Raw genomic sequence first — 15,623 nt, forward strand, 5'->3', positions numbered from 1 at the left:
GAACAAGAAGATAGAGTATATCAGGAGAATTGGAAAATGCATGTAGAGTATATGAAAAATTACAGCAAACAGGTTAAAACGTTAGCAGGATTAGAATAAATTCAGCAGTATAAAATACATGGAGATAAAGTGAGAAAGAGAAAGTATGGAGGGACTGCAATATGCAGGAAAAAATGGAAAGCTAGAAGGAAACCATGGATAGGCGGAAGGGAAGTCAAAGTTTAAATAATTTGTAAAATAATATTATAGTGAATTGGAAAAAAAATGTATTGATGAAAAATATAATTATTTTTAAAATGGAGTGCCAGTAGAGTCTAGTGACTACGGCTCAATTCCGCACACTTCTTCATCTACTCTAGAAGCTGTGAGGCAGAAACCCCTGTGTTTAGGTCTTACCTAAGCCATGAACTACCCAGGTGACATTTAGGTAAGCCATTCTGGTTCTGGTTATGAGCTGCTTCAAGCATTGTGCAGCAGCAAGTACAAGTTAGCAACCAAATTATGCTGGGGTGGGTCCATCTGTCCCTCCATCTGACAAGATGAATATGTCTCCTTTTTTAGGAGTACCACAGAACTCCACTTTTGGAAGCTTTGGGTATCTCAATCCTGCCCTGTCTTGATAGTGTATGTGCCGTTATGTAAGAATTGTTACTACAGGATGCTTTAAAGTAGATCCCACTGGCTGGATTGTTGATCTGCTTAAGCTGTGTCTTTCAGTTTCAGTAAGAGCGCCAGAGGTCTCTTACCGTTCCGGGGTGCCTTGGCACCTGCATATTCCTTGTTTGTTTCTTATGCTGAAATAATGCTGAGAATTGTGGCAGAAATGGCTGGCCTCTTTCTGGGATGGGAAGGGACCCATGCAGTGTGACATCATTCATTTGAAAACAAGGAAGAGCAGCAACCTGGCACCAGTCCCCCAGTACCTCTTCATGTTCACAGAGGAGCAGAAATGAAGCAGGGCGATCAGGAGATGGTGATTCAAAACGTCTTTTGTATATGCAGCTCAACCATAACATTACACAAAGAAGCCCCTGTGTTAATTTATTTCTTCTACTTCATTATGTTGTTCCATTATGAGCATTCTGCTTACAATTTTCATATCGCCCAAAAGTATTGGGGGAGTAATGTCCCCATAATGGGAAAACAAAAACCATCAGATACTGCCTAAATTGGCAGATTGTAGCTGTCTTGCTACTGTGCTAATGTGTAATTCATTTATGCAAACTTAATGTCCATTAACATTTCTTGTAGAGCTCCATTAGCTTTAATAATACATTAGCACCTTTGTTAGGTCTGATCAAAAAAGCTTAACCACACACACACAGACGGAGACAGACGCATGTACAGGCGCACGCAGGCAAAAAAAGGGAGATGAGCAAAGTTGCTTCAACTGTTGCAAGGCTGCCTGCTTGCTTAGGAACAAGGCTGGTCAGTTTTGTGAACAAATGTTATGACAAACCAGCTGCCACAGGTGACAGCTTTTGGGTGCCACTGAGGCACCCAAGGGAGATATATATATATATAGATGTGATGCAAGTGACCAGAAGGGCAGAGAAGGTATGTGACTGAACCATCTACCAACGGAGCATGTTCTGCCAGTTTCTGACACAACAAGAGAAGTTGACTCCCAGTTTAGTCTGTTTAGAATCCCTGGTCTTATAATAACTCATGATGATGTAGATTTTGTTTATATAAGCCTATCCAGCCACATAAATGCCAGTGTATTTTTAATCTCTTTCACTGTTAATTTTAATTATTTTTAATATTTTGAATTGCTTTAGCGGTTTTATGCTGATAATTTTAACATCTCTTGTAAACCTCTTAAAGATCTCACTGCAATCAAACGGTATATAGATTTGGTTAAATAGATCTTTTAAAATAAGATTTCTATACCGCTTCTTATTTGCAGAAGGCAGTACCAAAGTGGTTCACGCAACAATAATAAAACACAACAAATCCAAACAAAATAAGCATCAAAATGAATCCTATTAAAGAAAGCCTGGATGAACAAGTATGTCTTCTGTTGGTGGTGAAACCTCTGCCCAGAGGGTGGCATATGCCACTTGCATTTTCAGACTGCGGGATTAGAATATATTTGGCACCCCTGTTAGTGAGGAAAGGGTGATCTTGGAGCATAGCAATACATTCTCTTGTTTTCTTTTTCATAACCGACACTAAGCTGCAAACCTTGGCTTGGGTTTCCCCCTCCTTTGGTACCGCCAGTGCAATGGGGCTACAGAAGAAATTGCACAGCCCACTCATCTGCTGCCTGATGTCCAGATTGCAGCAGCCTTTTGAGTCCACGCCATGCCTTTCAGAGAAATAGCACTTGTAAAATCAGGTGTAATTGTCTTACGCTCTCAATAGCTTTTTGGACTCGCAATCAGAACAAGGTGTAGCCCTCCCAATCACCGTTTCAAGCACACCAGCTGACCGTTCTGTTAGGTTGCAGGCAGGCAGCGGCCTGAAGTGGTGCCGAGAAAGGGGTACCTAAGCATTGGCATCTCAGTGGTGTATCAGAGGCCACATCTCCTCCAATAAGCCTCCATGGAGAGGATGAGGAGAGGCAGTCCTTGAGGAAGGGGGGGGGATGCTAAAGAACCGGGACGTTATCCGCCGCTTCACAGTTCACGTGTGACCTGACCCGGCCATTCCCTTTCCAGCACCTGCCTCTGTGATCAAGAGAGCCGCGCCAATGAATGCACAGTCACAGCGAACGATTTTCTCACTTTGGTGTACTTAGTATGAGATGGAATTTCAGCAGGAAGTGGCTTGTAATAAAAGAGAAGGTATTAGCAGGAAAAATTCAAATTATCTACAGAGGTATTTCAAGGCAGTGAGCTAATTATTGTTTGCTCAAAGTCCTGAATATGCAGACACGCTAACGTTTCAACAAAAGAGAGGCGGGGGACGGGGGAAAGCTAAATCGGGAAGAGACCTTTATTATGGCAACATAGCAAATTTGGCACCCGTTTTTGGAGTCTCTTCCCTCTCCCCACCCCCCGGCTTAGAAACTATGAAGAACACTTAACAAGACCTGTAAGGAGAGTACTAAGTTAAGGTCTAGAGTCAGATGTAACAGCAGAGCATCCTTTTTTTAATGAGAAAGAGCAGAGGCCTCCCTTAGGATCATCCCGCCCCCCCCCCCTTCCAGCGCATTATGGGGAGGAAAAAAGAAGCTTCCATTTGGAGTTTGCAACAATATGGCAGATGTTTGTTCTGACCCTACCAGAGTTCTCCAACCAGGATAAATTGCATACCGGAAGTGGAAGCTTCCAGTCTTCTCCCTTGCATATGAAGGAAATGGGAGGAAGGAGCACGCCAGCCCAAGTTTCATGCCTACTCATTCTCAAAACAGCCATCGATGGTCGCTTCCAACATGTCTTGTTGTATCTGCAAAATGCTCCTCCACCACCTGGCCTCAAAGCAGTGGCCTTTGATTCCTGCAGCTACAGAGGGCCACACAATGAACAGGGACTTGTGGTTTGATTCTTGCGTTGTTCCTCTCCAACTTTGCTATAATTTCAGGAATGCCTGTTTAGTGTTGAGAGACAAATAAGCCACATATTAACTCTTCTATGCAGGGTAAATTCCAGGCATCAGAGAAAAATCTACTGTGAGGGCAATGGTCAAACAAAACAGGATAAGAAGAGGGAGGGAAGTATAGTTATGTGCTGAATTTGGAGTGCCTTTGCAAGCCATTCAGGATGTTTCTAACTCATATGCACATTTGGGAGCAAAATGGGAGAGGAGAAGGGAACTTTAAATTGGTACAGTAAACCTTTCCTTAGATGACTGAGCTTTGTGTCTGCCACAGCCCCTTGAATGTGGTAATCGCAGTGTTTGCAAGGATAGATTTTGTCCGCATACCTGCCTAGCTATTGTTCTCCACCCGTCAGTAATTCCATTAGAAGCAGAGCCTCCTGCAGCGCAATTTCACTTTGTTGGAAGTTAGCATGCGAGATCTCCGCCTGACAAGTCTGACCTATTTAACTTAAGGTTTTATGAGCATTTCATTTAAGCTGAGCTTTTCGTGCGGCTGCTCAGCTGAAATTATGGATTTGGGTTTTGTTTTGTTATTCGCATCGATGCCACTGTGAGAACTTTGAGAACTTAGCGAGTGGTTTCATTTGCTGTTTCAATGAATGGCTGCCTAGTGGAAACCAAAAGTTGGCTAAACATGCCCACTCCAGGCTGGGTGGTGGGTTGCTGGAACATGGTGCAAGCATGCCTGTGAAACTGAAGACAATTGTCTCTCACCTGCATAGTCAGAAGCCTAGGAGCATCTGGTGCCTCTGAATTATTATTATTATTATTATTATTATTATTATTATTATTATTATTAGCCTTAACTAATCATGACTAGGATGTGGGAGGCGGGACACTGGCTTGAAAACAATCCTGAAGACACCTTTTCTGTATGCCCCTTAGAGGGGTTATTTTTAACAAGTGGTATAAAATGTTGTAATATATAAGCCATGCAATGCAAGGAAACCTGTGAGCTAAATGAATAGACCTGCAGTTATTTTCAATCTCCTCTTGCTCTCATGTTTGGAAGCTGTTAAAATATGCCCTTCTCAGCAGCAAAGTGTCTGGATGTTTGTGGTTCTCTTCTTTTGTCACGAGTTGCTTCACATAGAAGGAGAAGTGGGATGCACATTGCTTTTAAAAAAACAAACAAACAAAAACAACAACGTACCAAGACTGTCCATACCCCATGAACAAGCCCCATCAAAGTCTGAGAATTGCACAGGCCAATGGTTCCCATCCATTTCATCTGGACTTGTGCTGAAGATGTTCCTAGCTGAGTAGGCATGCCTTGTCTCCCTGGTTTTGACCTCTGATGCTCCCAGGTAGGACCACGGTCACACATTCCTAAACGTGACTATCTTGCTATGGTTATGGACGGTACTTTCCTATGGTGGAAAAGTCCTCAGAAATCTGGCTTTCTGTGTGTGTTGAGGAAGATGCTTCCAAAGGACACCCGAGATGTGCAGGATCTTAGGTGTCCCCAAGCACCCTGTAATGTGAAATGGAATATCGCCTTAATGCCAGGAGAACAAAGCTGAAACTGATGTGTGTCTGCTGGAAGGGCACATAGCCATAGCTGCCTTTGCACTTGGGTGGCAGTCACAAGCCAGTTAGTTATGCCATGGGATTGGACTGGTGCAGCAGATTGGTTTGCCCCCAATGGTGGCTGATCCACTGTATACTCACAACTCCTTATGTTGCTTGAGAAGGAAGCTGTGGGTAAATGTAATTTTAAAAAGGGAAATGGAGCATCAAAATACATTAAGGCATCATTAAGGGCTTGAGCTAAACAAACAGGAGAAGGGGAAAGCTCAGTCTTGCATGCTGTTTTTTTTGTGTGTGTGTGTGTGTGTGTAAAATCCCTTGCCTTTGTAGTACCTTCCTCCTTCCTTTGTTATGTAACACTAAGGGGAAGGCAGACAGGCACAGCTGAATTTTTAAGCCCCAGGAGAAGTAATGCAGAGTTAAGTCATAATTAATGGAACACAGATATTTATAATGTCTACATGCATGTTTATAAAAATATATACCCAGGGAAGCTGCTGTAACCTCTGTTTGTTGTTCATAACCAAGAGAATTCCCTGTGCTCAATTATGTTTAACAAAAAAAGAGAAAGAAATAGAGGGAGGAAGGAGGCTAGCCATATGTGGGTACCTCGTGCTTTAATAATCTGTTTGCTTCTGGTGAGTGCAAATATTAATTGCAATAGTATGCAGTGAAGTGATTAACATCAATATAATTTATCATCTGGAGATTTCTGAACATAAATAAATGAGTTGTTTTGTTCAGCGAGGTGTTGACCCTTTCAGAATATGTGATTTAAAGGGGTTTTATATTATTATTACTATTATTGTAAATATGAAAGGCACTACGATCAGCCGAGTGTTCAGTTATTTGATTTTCTGGAGCATTAGCCACTCTTGTTTGTGACATTTCCCAGTTGGGTGCTCGTTTGCGAGCTCATTAATAAGGCTTTCTCTGAGGAATGTTGCTGCAAATGAAGAACAGTATAGCAGAGTCTGGCCCTGTGAGCATAACTCCCAGTCACAGCGAGTGTGCTGTTAAAGGGTTTAAAATGGGAAATAATTACACCCTGGCCTAAACCCAGAGGCCCCTGTTCTTTGCTGTGAATAAAAAGGGAAGCTTTTGTGCTTTGGAACAAAAAGAAAGAAAGAAAAAAGAAAGAAACCTAATATTTTGGTGCAATCCTTTTTCGGTACCAAAATGGATTCTTTCATGATTTGGGCCTCTCCCTTTGTTGGCTGGGCTTGGTTTCCCCCCACCCTCTTCTCTCAGCTGTGTTACACCAAACAGTAATGCAAAGTATAATTGGTAGCAAAAGGCTGTAAGATTTATAGTTCCTAACAGACTGTTTTAACAGGAACATCCAAACAAAAAGAGAGAACATGAAAACTCATTCTGTACATAGCGATTCAGGATTTACTCTTTTTTCATCTTGAAACATGTATCACTGTGCGAGAGAATAAGAGAACGGTGCAATTGTGTAAGAGGAATGTGGTGCTTCCTAGCCTTTACGTTTCATACCTGAATAGTAATGCTAGGTTAGATTATTTTTATTTCCTTTCTTACCCACCCACCTAACCACTGCAGCCTGTTGTTCATTCTAGGTTTGAATTGGAAGCGGCACTAGCCCAGAGCATACCTCTGTGTCAAGTGGATGCAGTGAGTAATCCCTGGCCCTGCCACAGAGGACTTGGGGACACATCTCATGGCTCAAGTGACTACTTAAGTTGCTTGTGTAGTCTGGCTGTCCTTCCTTGGGAGGTTCCATCCTAGGTTGGAGCAGCTTCCTCGGCCACCGAGGAAATGGCACAACCCAGGAAAAGGACTGTAGCTCAGGGGCAGAACATCTTGCATGTGGAAGGTCTCAAGTTTAATCCCTGGCTTTCCCAAGTAGGACTGGGACTGTCCCCATCTGAAATCCCGGAGAGCAACTGCCAGTCTATTTGGGTCATCAGGTATCTGTTGCAAGCACCACATGGCACTTGAACCCCAGAATAATCAATCCAGCTGCCCAGATAGGATGAGAGGTCAGCCATGGTTCTATTTCCTGAGCAACTGCGCATTGTAGTCCTTGCTTCCAAATGAATTTGTTACCTCTCATTGCTAAGTGACGTGCTGGACATAGCATCCTGGGACAAGCAAGCTGCCTCGGGGCCCCATAGATTACTCTGAGATCCCATAGGTTGCTATGGGATCCTTGGTCTGCTAACATTCCATAAAAATCCATGAGATCCACAGCTGAGTATTTGGGTTCCATTGATTTCAGGGGGGCATTTGCGAGCCTGTCTTCTCTGGGTTGTTCCACTTCCCAACGCTGCGTGCATTAGAAATTGTGCCATTTCAGAAAAGCAGGCAGGCAACTTGCTCATAACAGTGAAAGAAATGTCCTTAACTGGGTTCCGAGGGCAGCCAGAACTGCAAGGCTGCCCACCGTCCGACACGCCTCCCGAGATGTCATCAGATTCCACACATGCCTTCTATTTGAATAGGCTGCCACATTTCCTTACGGTATTGTACAGGCCTATGCAGCTGCATGGACATTGAAAAAACGGCTGCAATGAGGCAGAGGCAAGAGAGAGACACAGAGAAAGCCGTGATGGGAGATAGAGGCTCAGAGGACTGTGGTGCGTTCCTCTGGCCATCTATTGGAAGATGTGTTTCTGCAGCTTAGCCCACAGCAATCCAGTCAGCTGCCCCCTAGCCAGTACATGGGTTATTCACCGTGTCCCCTGTCCCACCCAAACAAAGCCTCTGGGAAGGAGAATATCCACTGAGGCAATTTTGATGTAGTGACATGTGTCATGGGTTGTTCAATAATATGGGGCAGGACTAAAGCCAGGAAATCGCAGTGACTTTACCCCCTTTCTGTAAAGAAACTTTTAAGGTGCAATTCAAACTCACTTTACCTGGGATTAAGCCCCATTTAATTCAATAAGACTTGCTTCTCGGTAGGATTGTGCTGTAATTCACTAAAACCAATTTTCTCTGCCTAAAAAGCAGAGAAAAAGCGAGATTCAGTTTTCCTGATGCATCCTCATAGGAAAAACATCGGCAGTGCCCTTCTATTGAGTCAGAGCATTGGTTCACCTAGTCCAGTAATGGGGGTCTGGGAGAGGATTTTCTCTGTGGCCTCCCGTAATTGTTGAATGTCCTCCCCATAGAGCTGTGTCTAGCTAGACTCTATCACTGTCATTATTCAGCTTCCATTATTGGCTGAAGATTATCCTTTTTACCCTGGCATTGGACATTTAACGTATTTTGTGGGACCAATCTCTTCTGTTCTGGTTGACCTGCACTGCGCTGCTTTTGTTTGGAATTGTTTGGCTTGGTTTTAATTGCATGAATATATTTGTTGCAATCCACTCTAGGACCTTATGTTGAAAGGTAAGAAATCTTATAAATAAACAATATTGCCTGCACTGACTGGCAGCCACTGTCCTCTGCTTTAGACAGGATCTCTCCTAACCCTACCTTAGAGATGTTGGGCACTGAACCTGGGACCTTTTGCAGGTGCTCTACCCCTGAGCTATGGTGTTTCTGCTTTCGATTCCATTTATCACTCTTTCCCCTTGCCTTCCCCCAATGGTCTTGGTTTTCTTAGTACTGTTCTTCCTTGGTTTCCCTCTTATTTTGTGAACTGTAGTTACCTTGTATTGGTTAATGGTTCTTTTTCTTTTTTTCTTTCCCCAATTGGGGTTCCACGAGTTTCAGCGCTGGACCCTTTGCTTCTCATTCCCATTCCTTTATGGTCTCTTATTCACTCCTTTGGTATGTTGCCATGTCTATGCTGATGATATTCAGTTATTCTTTACTATCTCTGATCTGTCGTCTTGTTTAAATCTTTGATCTTGTCTTGCTATTTCTTCACAGCTGTCTGCTTGTTCTTTAAAGCTAAATCTTTCAAGGACAAAATTTCTTATTTTTCCCCCCTTTGGACTTTTCCCTTCCCGTCTGTTTTTGTCAATGATGCAACTATTTTTCTTTCCTTTCAAATCAAAGATATTGCTCCTCTTTTTTTTTCCTTCTGTGATTCCATCTTTAGCCAAGCCTTTTCAAGCCTTTTTCAGTTGTCTAATATTGATAAGATCCTCCCCCCACCCTGTTATTTCTGCCCATTGTTCCATCTGTGTTCTCATTTTGCCCAGATTGGATGATTGTAAGAGTCCTTAGGTAGTCTTCCCATTTTAAGCTTCTTGTTTCTTAATTTGATTTTTTTCTTCCCCTGCCCCATCTTATTTATTTTTTTCGACATGCAAATACGATCATGCATCTCTGCTTATGATGTTGCCTTTTTTCCCTTTTCACATTCAATTTAAGATTATGTTACTTCCCTCTAGCGCCTTTCATTTCTGATTTCTCTGTAGTCTCTTTTGGGGTCTTTGTTGCTTCTTACATCACATCTCTTCCTTTGATTCATGCTTTGGTTCTTCTTTTCCTTATCTACGAAACTCTTTACCAGCTGATATGTGATTAATTTATTCTCTTCTTTTTTTAGCAAATGCCTTAGGACTCGCTTATTTTTGCATTTGGCCTGCTCCGGTTTTTTAGTACTAGTGCCTCTGTGTGTATGTGTGTGTGTGTATGTGTGTGTGTGGTTTTGGGCGCGCCAGTTAAGCACTTCACAATTAATCAATATTATTTTCTCTCCTCTTCCTTTATTTGTGGTTGGTAACTGTGCAGGAGTAAAGGGCATCAGGACCAGCATGACATTCCTGTTGAAGGGGAAAGAGGGAGGGTTTGACTTTCATTTGCTCATGAAATTCAAATATGGGTTATAAGGCTGTGAGGTACAGGGACGGAAAAAAACCATTCCTCATCTAATATTCTGACATGAAACATGAAAAGTTTTATGTGGTCAAGCCAGCACAGGCTGATATTGACTGTTATCTCCCAAGAATGTGAAGAGAGCAGGCATTCTATGCCTCCGGAAATGTGTGCTGCACAGTCTTAGCCTGTACTGAAAATATGTGCAATTTTATTTTGTGCTAAAAAAAGAGAGGGGGTGTTCATCAAGCACTTAATGGGCTCTACCCTAACTCCCACTCCCCAAAAAACCTGGTTGTTGCTATTTAATCTTGTGTATGTCACTCTTTCTAGACCATATGAGAAAATAAAGGTACTTTATTAAACTATGTCAGATTGTGGAGTTAACTATCTGGATGTATGGATTTGTGTTTTCTCTTAACGTGTGTGGCTGACCCAAGACTCACGGGCATCCAAGGCAGAAAATCCAGATAGCATTTGTCTATGTCACTAACCAACGGCCCACAAGTCGTGTCATTATTTCTTATCTGTGGGGATTGCATAATGATTGGCCCTATTGAACTCCCAGTGCCTTCTAAAAAGGCAAATAAATTTTGTTTTCTGAAAGCATTCTATGAATTTTGTTTTCTGAAGGCAGCCCTGTATAGGGAAGTTTTAAATGTTTGATGTCTTACTGTGTTTTTATATTTTGTTGGCTGGGGCAACCCAATCAGATGGGCAGTTGTTTGTTGTTGTTGTTGTTATCATTATTATTTTCTAGTCTGTTCCCTCTGTCTTAATAATAAAATAACCAGTCAATCCTTATTGTAAAATGATTCTAAACATTATAAAATAAACATTATAAGCATTATAAAATAATACTTGTTGAGTACGTCGTAATTAGTGCAAATGTCTTCTTAACCTTGTTTATATCCCAGGATGAGAAGCAATGGTAATATCACTAGTAGAATAGATAAATTAATAAATAATATAAAAATGTATTCTAAGCTGTTCTTTATTTCAGATTTTTGAGGGGGGGGGGTTTTCCCCGCCGTTAGATGTAACTAACTTCTCTTACCTGCCGCCACCACCTTCAGATATTACAGTCTTGCATTCAGTTCTTTCATTTAGTGCAGATTTGCTGCCAATTCCAGGAATTGGATGTGGGATTGTGTGTAAATCAAAATGGATAAAGCGGCGCTCAATTGGCTGCCTTGAGCTGATAGCGTTCTGGTTAGATTGTTTGTTGCTCCGCATGTGCCGTTGTCGAAGGCAATGGACTTTGTAACTGCGGACTTGGGCTCTTGTTCCTACAGGGTCTTTCCAAAGGATTTCTGAGCTGCCTCCCTGAGTGCAAAATGCCTTTAATCCCTCGGTGTGTTTGTGTTTGGGGATTTACGAGATTCATCGGCACGAGCAGAAGTCTCTGCTTTGTTCCAACAAAAGGCAGCGGCCTGGCATTTCTTCCCTTAAGCTTTTGCTAGCACAAATGCACCCATCGGAGCCTTGGCGTATTAATATGCCACGGCACAAAGTATTGTCAGCCCATAAAATATGATACATGATAAAATGTATCAATTCTGAGCGCCACAAATCTGCCGTTTCACCTCAGCATGAAGGCAAATGAGTTTCCTTTAGCTCGAGTGAGTTCAGAGATAAACTTCAATTTAACAAAATTTCATTTTGCAAGAACCAGTGGGGCTGCTGCCCTTGGTGTGCGGATTCCTTATCAGTGCGTTAGGCTTTGGAGGCTATTAGTCAACTTAATTTGGGAAAATGCCAGGATAATTTGCTGATTAGACGGGTGCAGTGGAGAGGGGCAGGAGGGTGAAGCTGTGTCAGTACAAAGTTTTTGTTTCACAATCTGTTTAAATGCGCGCACACGCGGTTGCTTGATATCATTCGAATGTTGTTTTGTACGCAGACGTATAAATTGATGTTTGTATTGTGTGTTTGATGTGCAGATAAGCCTGAAGTGCAAGTCCTGCAGAACTCCCCTGCGCAGCCTCTAACGAGAGAAGGAGACCTCCTCGACCTTCTGTGCCAAGTGAAGGGCAAACCAGAGTAAGTGGAGGACCTGAGACTCTGTCAGAACATGCCCATCCACGTTACTGGGCTGTTCGAGGAGAGTGCCTGACTCCTTCTGGTCTTTTTCTTGAGCATGTTCAGCACCCAGTCCTGTTCTCCTGCATTGGTATGACATTGCATGTCTGAAGCACAAGGCCATGAGAAAGCACCTGCAGCCATGGGGAACCCCATGGGGAACCTGGGGTGGTGGGAACCTGTGGCTCTCCAACTCCCATCAGCCCCAGCCCATGTGTCCAGTGGTCAGTGGTGATGCGAGCTGGCATCCAGCCACACCCAGAGGGCTGCAGATCCCCCACCCTTGGTCCACTTCCACTCTTCGACTAGCAGATAGGTTTGTATGGCTGCAGAAACTTGGAAGTGCCCAAAGGAAACATTGGCCGCAGTCAGACTGCAGATAAAATGCTAAGGAAAGTTATCTATTTGAAATTGCTAGGGGTGAGATTCTAGAAAATATAGGTCTCCCCCCACCAATACTAAATAAGAAGGGCTTTGCCCTTACATTTTCCCTCTCCTCTGATTTTGTTTTCCACGGTGAACACAGCTTAGATTTCGTTCAGTTTTAAGTTGACCTTCCCCTCCAGTATTTTCCTTCTTTGCTCCTGAGCCTGCCCTTTTTCAGTGTCTGTTTTAACACGTGAACCCTAACAGAGACATATCTGATCAATATGCTCCTCTTTTGAAATTTTTAGCTACAGAAGACTGATCCTTTCCTCTCACCCCAGGCTCAGTCACTTTTTATCCATCATCTTTTACTATGAATTCAGATCTAGGGCTGAAATCCTAATGTATGCTTACGTGAGAGTAACTCCCCTTGAACTTAGTAGAGCTGACTTCCAAGTAAATGCATAGGATTGAACTGTGCGCTGCTTTCCCTCAGCTTTTCTTTTTTCTGTTTAACTGTTGTATCTTGCAGAGCCCTTTTATTCCTGCGTGTGGTATATTATCCTTCACTTGGTATGTGTAAAGCTTTGCATATTGTGGCTTTAAACTTGTTTTTCCAAATCCTGTGTGAGAAGAGGAAGAGAGAGGGGATGATTGCTCACTTGGAAATTATGTCTCTGGTGTTCTTTGCAATTCAGAAAGCCAAAGGAAACCGAGGACATTATGGACTGATTTACCTTAGTTATGTCTCTCTCCAACAAACGTTTTGCGTTGCTTCCAGAAGATGCTAAGACTTTGATGGAAAAGAATTTCAGAGCTGAGAAATAATACCCAAGCATCCTCCTGTGTGCGCCCCCACAAAGAAAATGCTGAGCCTCCCTGCTTTTCCAATTGCATATTCTCTCTCTCACTCTCTTTCTCCCTGCCCATTAAAGTTGGATATTTGTTACTGAACTCAACTATATCACAGGAAGAAAGAAATGCTACTTATGACAGTGACTTAACATGCAAGTTAAAGGGTTAGTAATGCATTTGGGGTTATTGTTTTGTTTTGTCTTCTCCTTGCTTAGGCCTACAGATGTGTCATGGTTAAGAGTAGACGACGAGATGCCTCAACACGTTATAGTGTCAGGTTCAAACCTCCACATTAACAGCCTAAACAAAAGCGATAACGGCACATACCGCTGCAAGGCTTCCAATGAAGTGGGGATGTCCTTTTCCGATTACACACTTTATGTATACGGTACGTGAGACAAACACACCCTTCTTCCAGATGTCTTTATGCTGAATTGCTGTCAAATATTCTGGGCAGGGGCTTGTGGGGAGGGGGTGGAATAAGAAAGCAGTTTGATGGAGAAAGCAGCCTCTGATAACTCGGCACGTTAAGTGAGTGGGTTGTTTAAAACACACACAGAAAACCCCAAACCAAGCCTGTTTACTTCTGTCTTCTTTCCCCCATCTGATTCAGACTGTGTTTTCTTCCCATGTCAAGTAAGCAACTACTGCCTGCACTGTCATTAAGTGCTGGCTTGGAGAAGGGGAGTTGCCAGATGCAAAGAGGGGCAGGGCAATAAACATCTTGGAGTCATCCTGTTTCATTTCACAATCCAGGACGGCTTCAGCCATATTCCCATTTGTATTCCAGTGAAGTCTTTTCAGAAGCATCTGAAAAAATGAGCACGAGAGTTTGTTTGTTTTTATTATTTTAAGCCAGGCCTTCTTTAGCAAGTTAAATAACTGAAGATGTGTGCAGATAATGTAACCCGGCACACAATCTGGAAAGGCAAGTCTCATTCTGCCTGTCTTCAGCTGCCAAAGAGGCACGAAAACATTTGCTAAGGCATTTTCTTAAAAGTGCCGTTTATGTACCTGCTTTAATTCTGTTTTCCTGGGTTTCTTTTTACCATTCCTTAAAATGTTGTGGCATAAATAGCAGTAATCCTAGCCTGCGAAAAGAAAAATTAAATAATTTCCCACGCACCCCGGAGCTACCTTTCAGAATGCAGTCCTTTCAGCCTTGGGAAGACTGGTGTGTTCTGTGTGACATGAACACATTGCTGCTCTGTAGGCTGTGATGCTGCCAGTGTGGACAGATAAATCAAGGCGTCTAATAATGAGAGCCACTTGTTTTCAGATCATTGTGTTCCTGAATCCCCTCGGTTCCAGAAGACTCTTTCTAGGAAAACTTTAGGGGGTGATTGTTGGTTGCAGTCCCATTCCATGAAATGTCACTTCACATGTGTAGGGCATTCAATTTATATAGCAGGCTCTGTCGTAAATGTTGCAGCTTCAGAATGTTTAATGGGTAAGTTGCCTTCAGTCATTCCTTTCCCATGCATCTAACCTCCCCGCAGCCCCCCGGCCTCCAAGTCTGCCCTCTCCAGCAGCTTAGCGTTGCTCTGCATATTGATGCTTGTGATGCAGCAGCTCAGTCTGGGCTTCTGACCCTGTGCACTGTTCCAAGTTGTTATAATCTGCCAACCATCATGGGCCTCCATCCTTGACATTAGTTTGCAAGTGCAGAGTTGGAGCAGAGCAGTAGATTTGTTTGCTCGGGGCACAAAGCATGAAACCCACCAATTGCAATCTTCACCCAGGGAGAGGCATTGTGAGATTCCCCTCTATACTTGTATAGGTCAGCTAACTGCATAGTTTATGGATGCCCATCCATCAAAATTATGTGTACATATACAGGTAGGAACCTTTTAGTGGTGTAGAGTAGGAGAGTGCCCTCCTGATGATGTTACCTTTGTGTGGTTGCTCCAGAGAAGGTGTTTTGACTTCCTTGTGTGGTTATATAGGCCATAGCTGCCCCTAAGTCTAGTGTAAGAAGTGAAACTTGTGTGAATGGAAGTTAATTGGGCTGGAAAGATTAGGAGGACAGGGCATATCAGATGATGTGTACAAGTCTTAGGAAATATTGGTGGGGGGGGGGGAATTCTTTTTAAAGTTAGGATTTAGAAAAGTAACATTTCCAAACAATCTAATCCTTCCTACAGAACAGCTTCTCATGGGTGGGTTGAACAGACGGTTGTCCTTGCCATTGTTACACTGAAAAATGTTTAAATAGTAGGATTATCACTGAAAACAACCAAATGCTTTCAAAGAGAACAGGAGAGATAAAATTAATAATGGAATAATGCCCATATCCCTCAAATTCAAATGCACCGTTCCACATACGTGCCACCATTTCCTTGTATCTGAAAAACTTTGGACTGATACTTTCTCCCCTCAACCAAAAACCAAGGCTTTCAATCAAAACTGAAATATGTTACCGCCTGTACCCATTTTCAGTGGGAACACCTCGGGGGAGACTGACATGCCTGCCAAATCTTGCAAGTTTAGTTGATGAAAAA

At 42.8% G+C, this 15,623-nt stretch overlaps 1 protein-coding gene across 9 annotated transcripts in view; it reads left to right on the forward strand.

Moving 5' to 3' along the window:
* The window catches only part of CADM1 (cell adhesion molecule 1), a 285,550-nt gene that overhangs the window by 224,422 nt on the left and 45,505 nt on the right, over positions 1 to 15,623 (forward strand). For all 9 annotated transcript variants that reach the window (XR_014520380.1, XR_014520381.1, XM_083481086.1 and 6 more), the window contains exons 6-7: positions 11,763 to 11,862; positions 13,338 to 13,510. Coding sequence is in view for 7 of the 9 variants with exons in the window: in XM_083481086.1 (XP_083337212.1) it covers positions 11,763 to 11,862; positions 13,338 to 13,510 (273 nt within the window). In the remaining 2 variants the exon portion in view is untranslated. The remainder of the gene's footprint in view (positions 1 to 11,762; positions 11,863 to 13,337; positions 13,511 to 15,623) is intronic.

This window comes from Podarcis liolepis (genome assembly GCF_965112155.1).
Source record: "Podarcis liolepis genome assembly, chromosome: 16".
Lineage (NCBI taxonomy): Eukaryota > Metazoa > Chordata > Lepidosauria > Squamata > Lacertidae > Podarcis > Podarcis liolepis.